This window comes from Homarus americanus, unplaced genomic scaffold (genome assembly GCF_018991925.1).
Source record: "Homarus americanus isolate GMGI-L3 unplaced genomic scaffold, GMGI_Hamer_2.0 scaffold41027, whole genome shotgun sequence".
Lineage (NCBI taxonomy): Eukaryota > Metazoa > Arthropoda > Malacostraca > Decapoda > Nephropidae > Homarus > Homarus americanus.
Window position 1 is genome coordinate 8,395,064 of NW_024745073.1, and position 22,186 is coordinate 8,417,249.

A 22,186-nucleotide genomic window follows, 5' to 3' on the forward strand; every position below is an offset into this window, starting at 1 on the left:
GGCATAGTGCTGGTGACAGTGCTCTCTACTGGTGATGCTTGTCAACATGGGTGCAGGCTGGTTGTGAGGATGGTTCAAAATCAAGACATAAGCAAAACCATCTTAACCATCGGACATGCTGTTGGGACATACAGGCCTTGACTTTTCATTGTCTGTGTTACCAAACTGCAAAAATTGTAAAACATGGAAGTGCTCTCCATGCACCACAGAGCAAGGAAGATAGTTTAGATAATGAATTTGTGAAAGTGGTTTGAAATCATCTCTGTGTAAATGTGAAGAAAATTTCCATGGTAGAGTTACTGCACAGTACAGTATATCCATAATTTATATTAGAAGTTTTGTTTTAAAGCTTGTATGGCACTAGTGATTACAAAAATTAAAACCATGAAGTTTGTCTATAACATGTGAGTAAAATAGAGAATCTACTGTATTAAAATAAATCTATGTAATGTATGTCTAACAAAGAGGGTCTTGATCCTCAGGAACCAAACCCATAATACAGTATTTGACTTATGAGGAGAATGTGCTCTGCCATGTACAGTAATGTACTGTACAGTGTTTTGATTGTAATAATAGTTTTACTTTTTTACTCTTATCCTCTTCACTGATTGGCTCGTTAGCTGCTTCAGTGGTGAAGAGGATAAAAGTAAAACTATTATTGCTATAAAAACACTGTATTTTTTAACTTACATTCCTCATTAAGTTTCTGTACTGTACTTACTTCTTATATAATTACAGTATGTGGCTTTTATGTTTATTTGTTTTTAAAGGAAATGAAACAAATTAATGACAGCAGTACCCTATGGGCCTATAGTGTAGTTATTTTGTATAAAAATGAATTTATTTTGATTAATTAATTTTTCATTGATCTTGTCAAGTTACAGTTTGAATGATTGAATCCCATTTAAGTAATTGCAGCTTCTATTACTAATTTTGATGTGTTTGTTTTTATTCACCTTCAAGGTACAGTACCAATCTACAGTGTAAAGAAAGAAAAAAATATTATATATATATATATATATATATATATAGATATATATATATATATATATATCGAATACACAATTACATAAGAATATGTACTGTATTATAGGAAAAGAGACCTTTCTCACGTTTGTCTGGGCTGGGCTGTGCTGGGGACTCGAACCCATGACAGCCACAAGGTACAGTAGAGTGAAACGCCGCCTACGTTGTACTCTACCGTACCACCAACACGTAAATATTAAGTCAGACAAATCGGTGTTTAAATTGACATTTCTTAATGGACAAGGCATGTCAATAGGAGAATGTCATTGGGAAAAGAAGTTTTATAAGAGGATGACTAGCTAACCTCAGGCCGGGGCTTAACCAGCACGGGGGGAACAAATTGGTCGTCATTGACATATAAACAACACAATAATGAAATACTCACGTGGTTCGTTCATTATCAAATAATTACAACTAGAATATATTTTAATTAAAGAGTAGCAAACTATGCTTAAAGGAATGAAATAATATGTAAATGTGTGTATTTATAAACATTGTGGTTGTAGAGTGTGAGTGAGTACATCATGACAGTCTTGGTCATGTACTGTGGTTAACTGGTCCTTCTTTATCCACTTTAGGAGTTACGTTTTAATTTTTTTCTTACTATCTGTGGCGTAAGATTCTACTGATGGTGTGTTTGAAGGTGTAAGAGCTTGATAAGTAAGTGAAGTACAGCACAGTATTAGATTTAGTGGACTGGGAAGTGTGACGTAATATAACAATGGTGTGATAAGACCAATGGAAAGGTCTTATTGTTATAGTTATTATCACGAGTATTGTCTAGGGTATTATCTCTCTTTTATATATTAAGGGTAATATTTATTGTTTTATATATTAAAGGTATATAAATTCTCCATTGTTTAGGACATATACTCTAGTTTGTTATTACTTAGTGTTTTATGGGAATTTAATAGGATAATGTTGTGAATTTTACTTTGTCATATTTTGGGGTAAGGTAATAATTTAAAGTGCTTATATAGGTAAATCAACAATTTAGAATAAGTTCTTGTAGATGAGAACTTGTATCTGTAATACTCAAGGAGACTGGCTCATGAGAAGGAGCAATGTTATCAACATTTCTTTGCAAGATTGTTTCTTTCTTGTATGTAGAATAGACTAAAAAAGGTGAAGAAATAGCAGCTTTTCTACTTTTGTTTTCCTTTTTTTTTTAATGTTTGGTAAAGGTGGAGCAGACAGCCTACACCAGGAGTTTTGTTATTTCGTTCATTTGGGTTAATATTGAGGACTAACCCGCCAGGGCTGCATAGCGCTGATGTGGCCGTATCATCTCACGTCCGGAAAATGCCTCAAATTTCACCTTATCATACTAAGTTCTTTCTGTTTAATATACCGGGCAAGTTAGGTAAGGTTAGGTAGGTTTGTTTGGTTAGTTGGTTGGTTAGGTCTGTTCTTCATACCCACAATGTTAAGTAGCATTTATTTTAAAAATATCCATTTTTTAACATTTCCACAAACTACAACAGTGTCCACTATAATATAACAGTGAAAATCCTGTATTTTTATTATTGTTTTCAATCAATTTCTCTCGCTGGTTAGTCCTATATAATTACCTTCATTTTACCACAGATGTTCTTTGGATGATAGTAATATAGTAATTAATAAAAGCTATATGAAACTGCACAGAACCTGACCTAACCAAAGAAAACTACCTAACCTTACCTAACTTCCTAGCCTGGGCATATTAAAGAGAAAGAACTCACTTCAATATCTGCTACCAATGAAGGCAATTTTCTTGAAGCAGCAGTATGATGTAATTTTAAAATTTTTGTGGACGTGAGAGTACACTGACCGAGCCGCTCGCGGTTTTTGCACTGAGACAGCAGATGACAACACGCGCCAACACAGCAAGTTTTTCGGTGGAATATAGTAAATAAATAATTAATTTCTTTGCGTACAAAGCTTGTAGAGAATTTTGTTTTAAAAAGGACAGAATTTTATGCTGTTGACCATGTTCATGTATTAGTTATACTGTAGAGGATACTGTTTCTTGTTTATCATGTACAGGATATTGATGATCACTGTCTTCAACAATGGCCGTGGACATTGATGCAGTATTACGGGAGATAGGATCCTTTGGAGTATACCAAAGAAGAGTCTACTTTCTACTGTGTCTTCCAATAATATTTGTTGGTGCAGGAAACTTGGCTTTTGTGTTCATCGCTGCTACCCCAAAATATAGGTACAGTAAATACATCAAGTCAAGTGTGTTCTTTAGGTTTATTGATGGTAATTGCCCTTCTTTGCTGTCTATAAGGCCAGGCTGCCATAATACATTCATCACAGCACTTTTTTCTTTTTCATGAAAACTTGAAATTTTTTGAGGGGTCAGAATGTTCAGTCACCCCTGGATTCAGTTTCATCTCTGAGTTTGGCCTGTGGATGATGACACCTGTACTGTACTGTTAGTTGTATTATGATAGTTTAAGGAATGCCACTAACTGTAGTACTGTATTAGAAATAAAATATTGTACATTAAACATTATACACTTGAAAGCATTACTAACAGTGAATTTCAATTTCAAACAGGTGTCTAGTACCAGAATGCGATGAAAACTTCAAGCCTCCAACATATGATGAACCTTTCGTCAACTTCACCATTCCATACAGCCAGAAATTAGGGAGTTTAGATGAATGCCACCGATATCAACGATTAAATACAAATGATTCTTGTAATGCTGAAGATTACAGTACAAATGTCACTGTTGGTTGTCCTGAAGGAAAGGTGTTTTCACAAAATCACAATATATCAACAATTGTGACAGAGGCAAGTGTTTACAGGCAAGTGTGGACAATGAAAGACAAAAGTCGTGTCTTGAAATTTGGTGAAAACATATGCCGAAGGGCTAAACTTTTGGTGCGCTCTGCCTTGTGGTAGGGGGCTCTCAGAATCTTTCACGAGTTATATTTAATCTTCGGACAAAACTGCGACACGACTTTTGTCTTTGATTGTACATAGTTGGTCTTAAGAGATGTGTATATAAGCTTTTGTTTTAGTGAACTTGTCATCATTAGCTTGGTAAATTATCTAGTTGTAAAGTGCAGATATTTTATATAGAAAGTTGTTTATTATAGACATAAGAAAGCTGAGATATTACAGTGCAATGAGGTACAGTATTTGGATTGACAATATAGTCATGTATTTAGTGATTGAATTATAAACTTTTTATAAATTTTTCCACAGTTTAATCTGACCTGTCATGATGCTTGGCAGACTGGCATGTCTCAGACTGTATACTTTGCCGGAGTTTTAGTTGGGGCATTCATCTTTGGTATCATAGCTGACCTGTAAGTTACCTCTGGATTAGGTTTTGATTGTGTTTCTTTTTTAAAATGATAAGTACTGTACAGTACTGTACACAGAAAAGGAATTGTATATTAAATAACTCGGTAGTATTAAATATTTTTTATATTTATATATTTCCTCTCTTCTCAGTTATGTTTGGAGACAATTGACTGACTACATCCTGTTGGAATCACTTTAAATTTCAATTTATCAAATTGGATTGTAAAGTCCATAAAATATGTATTGTTTTTGCAGTGATGTGATATAAAGATTACTGTAGTTCACTTGGGAAACTTTTCTAGATTGTATTATCCATGACCAAGGACAAGTTCACCATTCATTCAGGATTCCTCAGCCTTCTCATTGGCACATACATTATAAGTAATTTTTATGCATTTATGTTGGAAGTCTTTTTAGGTTTTATCATGTACATGTATTCATTGTTCCTTTTTTTCTTCAGGATTGGTCGCAGGTTGACATTAATGTTTGCTCTTGTTGCTATGGCAGTATCGGGAGTAATCACGGCTCTCGTCGCTGGGTTGATAGCATTTAATGTGGTACGCTTCATTAGTGCCATGGTGACGACTGCAGTGTTTCAAACAGCTTTTGTTTTAGGTATGTGTGAAAGTACAGTATGGTGTTTTTTGTTGCATTAGGGATGGTTCTCTTTAAATTGTACAGTTATAGTATTATTGAACTGTATTTTTACATCATACTTTAATCACATGATAAAAATTGAACATCTGCCTAGGAGAGAAATAATGTTCTATATGATGTATAAAGCATGTAAATGCTATTTCAGGTGTGGAATATGTGGGTCCAGAAAATCGTGTCATGTGTGGAATCCTTGGGGAGTATTTTTATGCTTTCGGGGAGGTGTTGCTCGGCCTCATGTCTTGGTGGCTTAAGGGCTGGAGGATGACACAACTAGTCATATCGGCCCCAGTATCCTGCTTTATTTTCTACGGGTGGTAAGGCCACAGTAGTGTGTACCACAATGATGTAGTGTATTATATATTTAGGAATACTTTTCTTAATCAAGACATTCTTTCAAGGCAAAGGAGTAAAATTTCATATTGAATCAATGCATTTACTTCTAGGTTTATTCCTGAATCACCACGATGGTTACAAGCCCAAGGCAAGGAACAGAAACTTGTGGCTGCCCTTGAGAAAATTGCAAAAAGAAATGGCAAGAGTTTTCCTTACCACTTGATAAGGGTATGTTTGTGCTATTACTATAACCCTTCAGGTGGAGCAGCAATGTGTTCAAAGGGTCAAGTCCCCTAATATGTTGCAGTTACAATATCATATACTCATTGAAACATATTTGGAAAGTTTGTCTCCAAGTAACTCTACTCTGCCAAGAGGTGTTTCATGAATCATGTCTTCCAGGACCTTGTACTGTAGGTGTCTATTTCCCAAATGAACTGGACTTTTATCATACTTAAAAATTCATAAGTTGGATGACTTTAAATGTTTCTTGTCTTTCTTACCAGTACTGTACTAAATTTTACTTTTATTCTCAAACTGATCCCTGGTTTGTGATTTAGTTGAAGGATACCTCATATTATTGTGTATTTTCGTGATATTCTTTTCATAAGCTTTTTGCTAGAATATTTATTACAGTACAGTACAGGTATTAACATTACAATTATTTTTTTTTTTTTACAGTACACTAGTTAATATTTTGTGCCATATATTGGCATTGTGTGTTTTACATCCTTCATTGTTGAAGCCCCTTCCAAACACCAGTAACATGACAGTTTATTGTACTGTACAATGTTGGCAAAGGTCATTTTCTCACAATGGATTAAGCACTAATTTCACTATCAGCTTAAGCACCCAGATTTTTCTCAGGTAGGGAATTTCTTGACTCACTGAGATTCAGGTTATGTCGCAAAATGGGATTTCATTTATTTCCTGGCTGATATTCTCCCACACCTCTTGTAAAAATGAGAGGAAAAGAAATTGAAGGTTAATAGGAAAAACAAAAAAATTGAGTAAGTGAAGAATATTGAGAATATAGATTAATAAATATAAAGAAAAGTTCTAAGCCACACTGTAAAATGAAAAAAAAGAAAACTTGTGAAGGAAAATTAATGATGATGAGTATTGTGAGAAGATAATAAAATATTTAAAGGATTGAGGGTATAATTTGCTAATTTTTCCAACAGAATCAAGACAGTGAATATACAACGGATGATGCTTTACCTAGAGTTAAGATAGTTAAAGCTGTTTCCATGGTTGACATCTTCAAGACACCTCTCTTGTGTGTTAGGATGGTCGCCATGTTCTTTATTTGGTAAGAGGTTATTCTCAATATTCACAGTTTGTTTTTATATCTTGGAATTTTTTTTGTATTTTAAATGTACTGTACTTAAATACTAAAGTTATTTTTGTATTGTTGTAGCACAATGCTCTACCACAGACTAATTATTGGATTGAATACTGTAATCCTAAACAATGAAAGTGATGATATAATACAAGTATACTTCTTATATGGCTTGAGGTGCTTTCCTGGAAAGAGGAGCATTATTAAAAATAGCTCTGTATGGCACCATTATCTCTTGGTTCCAGTAGAGATGTGTTTGTGACAACACTGCATTATTTCAGTCTTTTTGGAAAGTAAAGGGTCCGTTTATCACTGCTCTTCATTTTTTATTATTAAACTCTCTGTGCATAATATAAAAAGTTATCTCTGATATTGATTGTAATTGAACTTACATCTCTTGTAATTGTGGCTCACCACCAGGATTGTTACGACCTTAGTATATTATGGTTTGAGTCTCCATGCAAGTGACCTGGGTTCTGGCGACAGCTTTAGTAGGCCCTACGTGGACTTCATTCTTGCGTCCCTTGTTGAATTACCAGGTATGCTCATGTTCTAACCAATATTCTAAGACTATTCATGAAGTGGTTACCTTGTAATAGATTTTGAAATTAGTTGAGGGATTTTCAAGGTCCATGTTTTGAAGGTGTATAATTAATTATCTGTCAAAAATTTGAATTTTTTATAGTGTTTAATATTTTTGTCAGGATATACATTAGCATGGATTGGCATGAGCTGTTGGGGAAGAAGAGGATCCTTGGCACTCTCTATGATACTTGCTGGCATATCCTGTGCTGGTGCAGGGTTTGCCTCTGGTAAGTTCCCAGTAAACAAATCTTGTAGGTTACTCAAACCCAACACTCTACACTAAGATGTCTAGCCTCGATATATAGCTAGTGCATTCTGTTTTTCATTATGAATTATTTGTTATTTTCTCAACAAGATAAATATCTGCTGAAGAAAAATAGACAATTAAGAATTTACGTTTATATTGGTTTTCAGAATACAGCCAGAGTTACGTGTTGATACCAGCTCTTCTTGGCAAGTGCTTTATTACGTGTGCATTTGGCATCATATATGTATTTGCCTCGGAGATCTTCCCAACTAGTGTCCGTAGCACCATAATTGGGCTGTGTTCCACATCTGCTCGCTTTGGTGCCATGTTAGCTCCCTTCTCCAATGATTTAGTAAGTCTTATTGATATAAAGTTCTGTGCCCCAATACTGGATGTGAAATGTATAATACTGACAGGGTTTGTCATGATTTTATTCCCATACTGCATATGGAGAGGGACATGTTTATTAACACCTGTCCATCCCTACACCCATATCTCCAGTAACTAGATACAGGTGTAAGATGGTGATTGATTTCTTTTAAAAATTTTCCAGTCCTTGATATATGGTCCACTACCCATGATAGTGTTTGGTGTGTTGTCATTAGTGGCTGGCTTATTGAATATTGTGATGCCTGAGACACTCAACACCTCCCTCCCAGAAACAGTGGCGGATGCTCTTCATCTTGGACGGTAAGGACAACCTCTGGACACTTGTAACTCTTACAGGATTGAGAATTATTAGAATGTCATTATAGGACCATATATCTCTTGTTTAAATATACAGTGATAGGTAGTCATAGAGTGTATTTAATATTACTAATATGAAAGGTTTTGTTTAAGTTTCAATTTGATATCTAATTTTAGTTAAGAGCCATCTGTATTGTTTCTGTAGCTATGGCTCAAGATTGATGAGTTGGCTATAGAAGTCGAACTGTCAATTTTGAGAAGCAAGAGACCAGCTATTATTATTATTATTATTATTATTATTATTATTATTATTATTATTATTATGATTATGATGATGATGATGATGATGATGATGATGATGATTATTATTATAATAACAAACCCTGCCTCAAATACTGTAACAATAATAACACTGGGATATGAGGAGCAGTTTGGTATAGAGACGTAATATGTGAGTTGCTTTATCAGTTTCCTAATTTCTTTCGAGACTGTTGTTATCCTTTCCTCATGGACCATATTCAATATTAGTTATTGTATTTGTGACACTTCATCCTGTTTTAACATCTTCATCTCCTTATTTCGGTAATACTTGACTATTCTTGCACACTTAAACCATCTATTTCCACCTAATATTATTGACAACTTCATCCTTTTCTCAAACCAAGTGCAGGAATTGTGATTGTCATATTTTTCCTGTTTTTCATCCTTTTAGTATGTAATAAACATGAGCCACATCCATCCATAACCATTTTTGCACTTGAAGTGTTGGTGTCATACAAGTGCTTTGTAGCAACTGAACGCTTCTAGTGACCTTTCCATACTAATACATCCAGCGAAGACTAGAAACCCAGTCAAGATAAACTTTGTGGTATACATTACACAGTCTTGAAATTAACCTTTGTCTAACATAAGAGAGACGAGTGTATCCAGTTAAAACAAATTGTAATTTCAGTCCTCTCTTTTGTACTCATCAGACTTACATCTGGAGTTTTTGCTCTTAGTTATACAGTGTGTTGAAACTTGGACTTGTTAAAAGAAAGGCAAATTATTACTATCCTTTGGTTTATGCTTTGGTAATCTTAGATATTGCAATTTTTACAGTAGTTTGTATTCTTCTTTAGTGTGCTTCCCTTGTCCTTCGAGATGACAACCAAGAAATCCAATATTCTTGAAAGGTAAAACCAAAACTCAATATGATCTAGCTGTATGGGTTGTCAAGTAGATTAGTACTTGTTATTTTGTGTCAGCTTTCAGAGCATGGGGTTTGTCAGCTGCAGTAGCTCACCTACAGCATTTTATACTCAAGTACTTGTTATGGGACATTTGCATGATGTAATGTTTTTGTTATTTAAGCCATATTTTATTTTATCTTTTTTCTAAACAGATAATAATTTATGTTTGAATTGCTTACCAAAGATAAGATAAGTAATTTATGTTTAAATTGCTTACCAAAGATAAGATAAAATTTCATCCAGTATTGTATTTACAGTGAGGTGGCATTAAGAATTATCTCCAGGCATCATTCAATCTAATTTTTGTGATATCATTACATGCATCATAGTACTTGTTTAAGTGGATGATTACACTCAACTGGGATCAAACATGATTATCATGCTCAGTTGTGTTTTGTTAGGGAATTGGCATGAAATCTGCTGCTTTATCCAGTTGGGAGGGAAGGTAGGAGCTGTAAGTTGCCACATGCAAGAGAATAGAAGGTTGTGAGACCTGTTGGTGGATGGACTTTCATAATATTCCCCCCAAAATTTAATTATTTTTCCCAAACTTCTTTGGTAGCTTGGAGGGATTTGTGGGGTTCCATTACCACATATGATGCCAAGTTTAATTGGAATAAAAGATTTTTTATTTCTTCTGACCAGTAGGTTGTTCTGCTTTTATCAGTTTATTTGTAAATGTTTCATGTTCCATGGACAGAGATGGGTACAAGGATTTACAGATTTTATATAAAATGTGTCTCTGGTTGATCAGAAGTTTTAAGCGACCGCTGTTATCTAACAAGGTTGAACATCAGTTTGGGAATGTGGTTTAAGTCCGGACTATGTGTTTGTGCGGCCCGTGGAGTGATTGAGAAATTCTATTTGATGTGGCCCGTGGTTCAGGTAGATGCAGCCAGTTAATGGTGAGTAAAGCAACACAGTATTTATTTAAAGAATAATCTTCACACACAATTTGTTACTATTTCATCACCTAAGAGTAAGTACTAACTACAAAAAGATAACAGTGAAAGAAGTATGTACAGAAAAGTCAACAATGTAAACATTTTATTTTGTGTGAGTTTACAGGCCAAGTTCGGCGAGGTCTGTTTGATGGATTAGGTGCTGTGTGGTAGCGGGTCACTTTAAAATTAACCAAAGTTGGGCAAGTTCAAGTTGGGTCACAGGCATTGGTCACACAGGGTTTAATTAAGTACTCCCAGAATAACACAAAAACACCTAAATCTCACCCAAGAAGCCCATGGTTGGTGAGTAATTAGCATTTGAAATAATGTAGGTACAGCTAATGTGATTTTCAACAAAATCTAATTTTTGGGCCAAAACTGTCGAAAAGGTAAGACCTACCCCTTGGTAATTTTTTGCCCAAAATATACTTTTTTCACAGAATTGAAATTTAAGGGGTTTAACTAATTAAGTACTTACAGAATAACACATTAACACCAAAATCGTACTTTGGAAACCCATAGTTGGCGAGTAATTAGCATTGAAATATGTAATTAAATTATCCAATGATCATTACAGCCTCAAATTACCCTGCAATTGAATCGTGGACCATATATTCAAAATCAGAATGCTCTGGAGTACTTATAGCTGTACAAGTAATTCAAAATTTTCAAGCATCATTACAGCCACTAATTACCCCGCAATCGAATCGTGGGCCAGAAATTAGGAATCAGAATGATCAGGAGTAGTACTTATTCTGAGATTTACTATATATATATATATATATATATGCTGATAACCACAAGGAAAGAAGAAAACACGAAGTTCCCAAGCGCTTTCGTGTAATTCACATCTGCCTATAGGTTGTTCCATTGTAGTTCCTCATATGCCAAGATTAACATTGGCATTTTTCTGGTGGGTGTGTCTCATAAGTAAGACAAATGCTGTAATTGTTGGAAAAATCAAAGTATTCACAGACTGTTTCACTCATCTTCTGTTAAATGCCATGAAACATTAATATATTACGTAAAAAATTATTATGATGGATTTGTTTCATAAATAGGGAAAGACTGTGAATGTAAACTGAAAATATGGTAAGGTGGACGTGAGGATAAACTGCTTCACTGTCCGTACTAATACAATATTAACATTACTTTTGGGTTAGGTAGGATATAAATTTTGGTGGGTTGGACCGCAGAAAAATACCTAAATCGTAATGCAGCCCATGACTGAGGAAAAGTTGCCTATGCCTGCTGTACAGTATGCTGAAGAGCACTCTCATTACTAATTCATATTCACTTGATCTCTCTTCATCTGTATTTACCACTGAATCAACAGTTAAGATTATCTACTCCCCCCCCTCCCCCCTCTGCCCCTGTGTAAAATTGGAACACAAGAAACTTTCAAAGATGATGGCCACCATCCATACAACTAACTTCTTATGATGGCTGCTGAATGTGAACAACTATACTATACTGTATACAGCTGCATGATAATTTTTTTTACATTATAATGTTATATAGTATATTGTAATGTTGAGGCAGAGAGATAATAAATGTGTTAATTAGACATTCTGGGAATATGTGACATTTTCAGAATAAACAGAAAGGGAGTAGATGAAATGGGAACCCAGGTGTAGACAAAATGAATAATTTGGCAAGAAGATGAAGTGGGCATAAACCATTTTTAAGATCAGTCTCCAATTGTCTTAGGGGTAAGGCATGATGAACCAATCCCCCATTATGGGTTTGCACAGTACTGAGAGCCACCTGGGTACAAATTCAGCTAGAAATGGGTCTTTAGAATCATTCCGTTTTTATGTGTGCATAAGGGAGCACTGAACCTTAAATCTATACATACAAGTTCAAGAGTAAAAACTGAATTAATTTTTAACAAGTTTGGGTGAATTTGTATAAATAGCATTCTCCATTTGTAATATCACAATGTTTATGATTGCAGGGGCCGTAGTGTGGCAGTTCAAGAGACCGGATCGCCGGAGGAAGAACAGTGCCTTCTGAATGATGATGATGATGATGATGAATTTAGTGGTCAGAATGCTACACAGAGAAGTCTTTACCAGTCTGTGGAAGTTTCTCAGCAAAATTTGGAGGGTAAACCTGATCATGATTCATAGAATGGTGAAAAACCTACTTGTATTTATTGATGGTATTCTGCTTTAGTTTGATTGTTTCAGTGATAAATATTAAGGCTGGATATGTTGACAGTAAATATTATGAAAGGTAGCAAGTTAAGTAATAATTTACAAAGTATTATGTAATTAAGCAACTCTTTTAGACCCCAAAAAGTTGTTAAATTCCTAGTTTAGCCTCAAAGATGACTCACATTATTACCCAAGTGAGTGCAGTGCTATACCTGTGCTCTGGTTCACTGTCTGGGTGCAGTGAGTTAACTTTGTTCAGCTGTAAATTATATACTATAAGACTACTACATCGGTTTAACAATAAAAATTGAAGATTGTAATCAAATTTTTAAAGGAAATAAATTTACTAAGGAAACTATAATAATAATATGAAGTAGCACCAAACGATGTACATGTTACAATGCTGGTTAATATTTGTATACGTATGAGTACATTTATCATCAGAGTTTAGTATCTTTTGTGTTGTCTGATAATATATAAAGAGAGCGCTAATGCAGTTCATAATTAATAACTATACATCAACAGTTGGTGAATAAGGAACAAAATATCCTGTTATGTATCTAATCCTCTACAAAAATTGATACAGTGGCCATTATTGTTTTGGCTACCACCCAGTCAGACACACCTCAGCCCTTCAGTATTATGTTGCTTCTTTTCACAAACCATCACTCAGTTCCCACATAGTTTTAAAGATGTGTGTAGCTTGTGGTCAAGTTTAGGTGATACTTTATCACTAATCACAATGTGCCTTTGTTAAATGTGGCACACAAGTAGAAGTTTGCCAACACAACCCTGAAGGTGTCTTTGTGAGCTTCCTGCGCACATCTTTTGTAGTAATTGTTGATTACAGTGTGTTATTATAAAATAATTCTTGTTTAGTTGGTCTCCCCTCAAAAAAAATGTGTATCCTAGTGTGTTAATAAGTGTGCTTGAGGAAGCTGTGGAATCGAACCACATTACTCCTAGAAGGTCGACGTAAATAATGTTTGTAGTACTCAACAGCAGCCTAACCACGTGAACTCGGTGGTATCTGCTGTATAGTGCTGTATTTCTTTATTTACTTCATTGATTACTTTACAGGGTTTATACATTAGGATATTCATGTTCAGCATTGTTGATTGATTTTAGGGATGATGATAAAATAGAATGAACTACTTCATCATCGTCACCACCACCATTTTACAGCTATTTTCTGCACGTGCGTGGGTTTGACTTGATTATTGTAATATACTTTAGAGTTATTACAATGACATTATTGTATTATTGTTATGTTAACCTTATGATTACAATATTGTTATTAGTGGTATGTTAGTCATGTGATTAGTTAATTATTGTTAAATGTGCTAAGGTGGGCCATCCAGACAATATTCCCTTATTTAAAAAAATTCACATCCAACACACCCTCGTCCCCAACCATGACAAGTTGGTGACACTTCAGATAAAAACTTATCTTCATTATTTAAAATAGTTTTGTGATCAGATACAAATGTAACAGTGATAATGATGAGGGTATTGCTGTCTACCTTTTCATCTCTCCAAATCCGAAAAGAATGAGGAAATGTGTGGACGGTTAGATAACTCAAGTAAATTAAAGAAAGGAAATGGTAAACTAGAGAGAGGAAGGACTAATGCAGTCGTGATAATTTATGAATTACGTACCAAAAGACATCGTGAATACACCCTATCATCAAACGGAAAGTAGCGAACTTAAAATAATTCAAAATCCCTGGAGTGGACAGGGCACAGACCAAGGTGATAAAGCAGGTGGCAAATAAGATTTGTAACCCACTAAGACTCTTATTCAGGAAATCCTTGGGTCAGGATAAAGTGTCTAAAGACTAGTAATTAGCCAGTGTCACCCCAGCACAGTGTATAAGAAAGGTAGGAAATGTGCAGCAGAAAAATACAAACCAACCAGCCTAACATCACATGCAGTATATGTAGACTCTGACAATTATCTGAGGGATGCCATCATCCAGCACCTGACCGAACAGTCTTATCAACACATCACGACTGGTGTCATGGAAAGAAAATCCTGTCTGACAAACTTACTCACATTCCTTGAAACGTTAACAGACTAGGTGGACCAAGGCTCACCAGTGGATGTGTTATACATGGATTTCTCCAAGGTGTTTCACAAAGTCCCACATACACTACTAGCCTCTATGATCCAGGCACATGGCATTACAGGCAGGATTTTAAAGTGGATTAACAACAGGCAGCAACGGGTGGTTATAAATGAAGTACATTCTGATTGGAAAAAAGGTTATCAGTGGAGTACCACCAGGCTCTATCCTTGGATTCCCCTTGTTTGTGAGCTACATAAATGACATAGATGAAAATATGTCGAGCCACATTGTCAAGTTTGCGGATGACATGATATTTGGGAAGGTAGCAAATCAAGATGATGTCGCACCAATGCAGAAATACCTGCATGAGTTCTTCAAATGGTCTCGAGTCAAGCACATTCTCTTTAGCATATTGGAATGCAAGACAACCCTAATCACAACTATTCTGTTAATAACACTACTGAATACTATTGATAAGCAAGATCTAGACATTGTGATAGATCATTCACTGATAGCATTGCAACAAGTGAGGGCAGCAGTGAGAAAAGCAAATCAAAACTTGGGAATTATAAAGTAATGTATGACAGTTTTATGTCTATTTTCCACACTTGTGTGGATTGGCCGTTATTACCCGGGCATGGTGTCCCGGCTGCCAATATGTAAATTTGAACCGAGGTTTAGGCTGGATGCCTTTTCTATCCCCAACCCAAATATACAAACTGTGTAATACTCTTTACATATCGTGCCACATCCCTGTTCATATTCTTTCATTTGGTCTCCCTTTATTCATACCCCAACCTAATTATCAATAGTATGCATAGATTAACATAAAATTTACCTCAAGCCATCTATTTATTGTATAGACTTTTTTAAATTTCTTTTTCTAGTTAGATGCCTGCCACCCAGTGCCTCTTTTTACCAAGTATGCCTGAAATGGTAGGTTGCTCCATCATGCCTTACCCCCCTCAAGGCAGCTAAGGAGCCATTCTTATGATGACTCATTCTTCCCCATTGGCCTTTAAAAGAGCAGGATCAGTTGCTTCTTCTCACCTGAATGTTGTGCTTCTCACTGGAAGATGTTATGGGAAGTTTTTGTCCCGGTGTATTGATCTTCCGTCCTTTCTCAACTTCAGGTATAGTATGGTTTGTTACCGTCTCCAATATTTAGTCAGTGAATGATATACAGAGCAATCTTATTTCCATGTTTAGTAGAGTTGCTTGGTCAACGTTTTATCAGTAGCCAACCACTTCCAGCTGTACTAACTCTTATGTTTAGTCACAAGCTTCTGTAGTACTGTGTCTCTGTAATTAGAGCTTCCTGGCAGTAGTATCTAGATAGAAATGGGAGATTGATCCTGAAACTGTAGTGAGGCAGCTTAGGTACTCTCCCTTGGGTTGTTCATTGGTTAACTGTAAACCGAATGCAAATGGCAGATTAGTCCTGGAAATCAACAAGATGGTGGCCAGCTTATGGCTGGTGGCATGTATGCTGACTAGGGGGCGACATATTTTATTAGAGCTCTTGTTTCTGGAGAGCAACCTTCGTAAATAACCTCACTATTTTGAAACTAGTGGATGTGATGGGTGATTGTAAGGCTTAGGGAGTAAGAGGGTGATAGACCAACCCCTACTTCTAGGCTGGCACAGTGGAGGTGCCTGGCAGTGAGTTCACCAAGAACACAACATTTTGGAATCAATCCTTTTTTTATTATACCAGACTTTTATAATGTAATTCATGTATCAGAGAGTCACATCCTTATCAGATATGTTCCTCTGATAATAAACTTGGAATCTAATGTTTAATCTTCTACAATATTCAGATTAAAAAGATTGTCATTTTAACTTTTTAGTAATACAGGTACTACTATAATCTGTGATTACATTTATGTGATGATGAGAATGCTTTGGGTATGATTGTAAATAGTGTAGTGGCCATGAGTTTTATAGGGCACTCTAAAAAGGGGAAAGTAAGACTCCAGCATGGGAGTAGAGGGTAGACTGCTAACATTCTGTGGTGCCAATATTTGGGGATCCAGAGAGTTTGCTCGGAAAATATTTTGAAAATGTAAGAGTTCCATCAGATCATATTTACACGTGTTTATTTGAGATCTAAGGAATCAGATTATCTATTGCCGTGTGCTGTGAGTTAATGGTAATACAGACAATACACATTTAATTTATAGACTCCATGTACTGTAGATGGTGCCAGTGAATGCAATTTAGTATACTGTACTTGTATTGCTAGTTGCTTGCTTTTTATGAGAACTCGGGAGATAATTACTAAGTTCTTGTGAAGTATTTCTCATGATCAAGGTATCGTGCGTTACGTACTATAGTCTGTGAAACCAATCTCAGGTGAACTACTACTGGATCTCATTTTTAGCCTGTATGTACTGTACTTATATTATAACATTTAAAAAAAAATTCACACACTTCTTCATAAGATCTTCATTAAATATTTAAACATCTCTATATACAAATAGCCAGGATTCATTTTCTCTTACTTATTTTGCACTCTGTTAATTGATAAAAAGAAAAAAAATAGTGTGAGAAGAATTATTCAAAAGCAAACGTATACCAGTACAGTACAGCAGTCTTTATTTTTTATGGAAACTGGTTAATACAGTAGAATTCTAAGTTTTATTGCTTGAAATAAAGAGAGATTTTTTTAGCTGAAAGAAGCTTTAAACATTAAGATTTCACAATAGATATATTCAAGAATAGTTTTAACCTATTTTTGTGTAAAAGCAAATATAAAATGATTATATTTAATAGTGGTGTTTAGTTTTGTATTACTGATGTAAAGGTGAACTAATTATTGTATGAACAACCAAAGGTTTCTTTATGTGGTCCAGAATCTGTACAAGAGATAATTTTCTAAGAATTTGAGATGTATACAATTGAATACCAGAATCTGTACAAGAGATAATTTTCTAAGAATTTGAGATGTATACAATTGAATATATTTTTGAAGAATCTGTTTTGTCTGGTTAAAGGAACTACTATCTGTTACATTTTCAGTAAATTTACATTGCAAATATAATTTTGTACAAAGAAAAGAGCCAAAGTTTATAAAAATTGTTATTAATGCAGTACACTTTTATTAATTATGCCTTGTAACATGGATTATATCCTGCAACTTTTGGGGTATATTTCTCTTAGGCTCAGTTTAAATCTCACATGTTTGGTATTTGCTGTGCATCTTTTGTGGAGACTTCTGACAGCTGCCCCCAAGGCGTGTATGCTTCGCGCTCATTAGTAATGGATCAACCCTGGTCAAGTGAAGACGTACCCCATCCACTCAGGTGTGGCGCTATGCAGGAGGAAATTGACGCCATTGTATTTGATTTTGGAGACAAGGATGGCCTTCCCATGCATAGTGAGTTGTGACAGTGATATGCCGGTAAGTGAAGATATTGATTTTCCTCTAGATTTTACCAGTGATTCTAGTGTTTGTCGGGAATTTGAGTGACGAGGATGAGGAATATGCTGGTGGTGCTTGGGCAGCTTCCATGAGCCTTATGACCACTCAGGAGGCTCCCACATGAGATTGGAGTGATTCTTTGTTTAAGTCCTACTCCTGAACTTTGATGGCGTAAATTTGGAGCTTATGGTAAGATTCAATATTTGTTTCATTATTTACCTGTCCAGAGGGTAATAACCATGAGCTACCACCACTGTCTTCAAATGATTATGATACTTGTAGGTGTTGAACATTCTTTTTGCCTACAGTAAACCTCGACAATTTGATAACTTTTCCAGCGACCATAAGAAATATCCATACTGTACTGTTAAGATATGCATCTCCCTACCATGCTCCATATTTCTTTGTAAAATAAGATTTTTTTCACTTTCGTTTTTAATATCATATATTTAAAACCTTCTTCGATACCTTCTAACCCAGTACAGGCAGTAAATAATAACTGGTTTTCAATATTTGAAAAGCTTTAATTCACACAAGCTGATTGAGGCCCACCTGTGATCCTCCACCCAGCAATTGACTCTTGGTTAGTTTAGGCAGACAAATAGTATGAGTGTTGCAGGGGTAAGGGTACTTGAGTACTAGAATCAGTTCACCCTGTAGGTACTGTACCTTGTATCTTGCCACATCGTGCTTAGCCCAATATTCTTGTGATTATTGATATTTACTCAAGTCGACAATTAGATTTGGTCTTTAACAGGCCCTGGGGGCAGTAGATTGTGCAGTATATTTCACAGAACTAAGAAGAGGTGCCTCCAGCTGTTTATTATACACCACTATGAGTGGAGAGTATTATAATAGTGTTTTCATCAGTTTTGTTAGCTTTTGGTTTCAAAACTTTGTATTTAATGTTTTCAAGCAGTGATGAAAATAATATTGAAGAAGTGCCTAACCCTTTGGGAAAGGAATAGTCATTTTCAGGTCACTGAGTCAAAGGCCATTTTTTTCCCAAACCACAAATCAAGTGTCCATACACCAATGAACACATTTCATATTAAATGTAAATAAAAGTAACAAAAATAACTTCAGAAGGAAGGCAGGCAGGAATAAAACATGGAATGAAGATAGATTGAAGGAAGTGGGGTATTTCAGGATAGATGTGTCATTAAATGGAAGAGTTGAGGAGGGCTGTCACATTTGATTTTAAGTTTCACCATGACAATGCCACTTTCCATGCACTGCTCTTTCATAAAACAACTTTCATGCTTGATTTTTCATGAAATTTCAGTAGTACAGTACATTGCTAGTATACATTGCTATTGGCAAAAGGAAGGATTTTATACATATTAAGGTCAATGTTTCAAGGTCATGGGTCCTAAAAATAAAATTTCAAATGCTGTATAGTGACAAAATTTTGCAGGTCCCTAAGGCAAGCAAATCATATTTCAGCTGGGAATAGTTACCATAGTAGTGTACTAATGAAAATACTAAAAAGTAATACCCTGGTTAGCCCCCAGGATCCGTTCCTAGAAAATGGAGCATTATCTGAAACAGCGCTGTGCATTCCTGAAGATGTCTATTTTTTACCTCTGAGATATATATATATAGTACTGTATTGTATGTGCAGGGTACAGGTATTAATAAAGACAGATTATTACAGTATCGTGTCTTTACTAATTAATGAATAACAAATAAACAATATTGTATCATGAATGGCAGTCGTTTGAAGAATAGTAATGATAGAATGAGTGAGAGAGGCAGCATATAGGTAAGATGCAATGCATGGGAGGGAAGCAGTGCATCTCATACGGCTCTGCTCTAGCTGAAGCTAATCCATACCTGCATTGCTGAAATTGTGATTTAGGTGGTGATAATAGTGGTAGTGGTGATGATGGTGAGGTGTTGCATCTATTAGTTTCTTTGGTGACACTATGCCTGCAGCACTGCCAGAAGCTATTGAACAGCTGATTTTTACCCACAAAATTGAGTGTGCGTATAAATGAACAATATTGTATCCTTTCGACATTACTTTACATAACATTTTAAATTATGGAGTGAGAAAGCAGAAAGGTGTGGGTGATTAGAGAGGTGGAGTGGAAGGGAATGGTAACACACACTGGGTATGTTGCCAAGCGCTCCTCAACAGCAGACATCGAACCCGCCACCATACACTTGTGCTTCAGTTAACTACACACAATTTTATGTCATACAATAAGACCAACACTTAATATAAAATTGTAAAACACATTTATTAGTCAATTGTAGCCATGGGCACGTACTTACCAACAAAGCACTAAACCAGCATCACATCACAACAGCAGTGAGAGACATGATGAGAAAAAATAGTGACAGCAATATAAAAAATCGCCGATTGACAAGCTAGAACGAAACAGCGATCTATGGTGTAACTCTAACTGGGGTATTACCGTACTGTAGTATTGTACTTTGAAAACAATTGTAGATTTTTTTTAATATATATTTTCAAGAATGATTATTACCAAAATGGCTTTATGTATGTTCATGGAGGATGTCTCGATTAGCTTTACCTAATGTAATCTCTTTACTAATAATACAGAGCAATGAGAAGTTTCTTGGTCAGTTGTGCAAGGTCAAATGTTATACAATTATTTTATATTAATATTTACTAACTTAATTAATATACATTCAATATCAATATATCTCTATATATTTTCCTGTATCATAACAGTCTTACTTTCATTACAGTGATGGAATAAAATTCATGAAATACACAAAAATACAGCTAAAAATAAGGCTCTATGAAATTGTCTACATAATATTTATCAAGGTGAATTATATACTACTGTATATTGAAAATTATTAAAACTAAAAGGTTTGATCATGATATGAGCACATAAAGTTTGAACATTGTCATTATTATCATCTAATCTACCCATGTCTATTAAAGTTTAATTTTTACTAAAATGATAACAAATAATGGCAAAATATACTTGTTTGATGAGGTGAACTGTAATGGTACATGAAGGAAATGGTAAAAGTATCAAACAAGTGGTTGACAGGCTAATGATAATCTTGTTATAATTGCAATTGACAAAGCAAGTGTGTGGAGAAGAAAATATTCCACAAACTATTTTTCTTGGCTGAAAAATAGTTGACACCTTACGTCAAATGCTGGTAATGTTTGCCACTTCAATGGGGTAAAAGAAATATTTTTACAGAATTTTATCCTGCCAATGCATAATCACCTACTGCTTGCAGTTCACTCATTCTGTGTACACATATGGCATAGAATAATTGCTTCTCTGATCATCTTGTCTATGCACAGTCTTGTGTCTATTAAACTGATAACGGTAAGAAAAGGCTTGGTCGCATTCTTCACACACATACGGCTTCTCTCCCGTGTGAATTCTCAAATGTTTATTGAGACTTGATGTCCGGGTAAATCCAGCATCACAATGCTTACACCGATATGGTTTCTCACCTGTGTGACCAAGATTATGTCGTCTTAGATCACTCTGTTGATGAAATTTAGCATCACAAATCTCACAGGCAAAAACTTTGTCTTCTGCTGTTACAGCAGCACCTGAGTGCATCTGCTGCCGATGTCTGTTCAGTGAAGACTTGTTGGTGAAGGCCATACCACATCTTGAGCATACATGAAGCTTTTGGTGTTGGGCTTTATGATGGTTCAGATATTCTGGTGTGGTGAAGGCAGCACAACATTCTGAACAACTATGCAGCTCAGGATGAGCCTCCTGCATATGGGCCCATAAAGTACGCTTTTGAGCAAAAGATTTTGCACAAACAGAACATTCTAAAGGCTTAGCTACTACAGGGAGGGATTTTTCAGTTGCAACATCTGAACTGGGACTTTCTTTATTTGGTTCTACTTGTGAAAAGAGACTAATAACATCACTACCAAGAGCTGTGTACTGGACGGGCTGGGCAGCACTAGGCTCTGTCATTTGCGAGCTGGTGGAATATGTAACACCTCCCGTTGATGTAGAACCATCAACAGAGACTGCAGCTGACTGAATCATCAGTGTCTCTGTTCCGGTGCCACCAACTGGTACACCCATTACCTGAAACGATACCAAATACAGTCAGTGTGCTGTGGACATTATCAATACAACAAAAATGCAAATCCTTCATCCGTTCTCATATTGTCTCACAAAATCATAGATACTTTTTGGAGCGACCG

The 22,186-nt window shown here is 35.5% G+C and overlaps 2 protein-coding genes across 4 annotated transcripts in view; one reads left to right on the forward strand and one right to left on the reverse strand.

Annotated features, from left to right (window-relative positions):
* The first annotated feature begins 1,085 nt into the window (after positions 1-1,085).
* On the forward strand, positions 1,086-16,282 carry LOC121878386 (organic cation transporter protein-like). 3 transcript variants are annotated; one of them, XM_042384591.1, is made up of 14 exons: positions 1,086-1,215; positions 3,052-3,226; positions 3,574-3,811; positions 4,229-4,332; positions 4,791-4,945; positions 5,133-5,301; positions 5,431-5,548; positions 6,505-6,632; positions 7,083-7,201; positions 7,367-7,474; positions 7,662-7,846; positions 8,048-8,184; positions 9,303-9,356; positions 12,315-16,282. In XM_042384591.1, the coding sequence occupies exons 2-14, from the start codon at positions 3,078-3,080 to the stop codon at positions 12,487-12,489; spliced, it is 1,839 nt and encodes a 612-aa protein (XP_042240525.1). In that variant the 5' UTR covers positions 1,086-1,215; positions 3,052-3,077; the 3' UTR covers positions 12,490-16,282. The 3 variants fall into 3 exon arrangements, with proteins under 3 accessions (XP_042240525.1, XP_042240524.1, XP_042240526.1); XM_042384590.1 differs by lacking the exon at positions 1,086-1,215 and adding an exon at positions 1,228-1,686; XM_042384592.1 differs by lacking the exons at positions 1,086-1,215; positions 9,303-9,356 and adding an exon at positions 1,230-1,686.
* A 3,948-nt stretch (positions 16,283-20,230) lies between these two features.
* The window catches only part of LOC121878385, a 31,289-nt gene continuing 29,333 nt past the window's right edge, over positions 20,231-22,186 (reverse strand). The window contains exon 9 of the mRNA XM_042384589.1: positions 20,231-22,067. Within this exon, the coding sequence (XP_042240523.1) occupies positions 21,249-22,067 (819 nt within the window). The 3' untranslated portion in view covers positions 20,231-21,248. The remainder of the gene's footprint in view (positions 22,068-22,186) is intronic.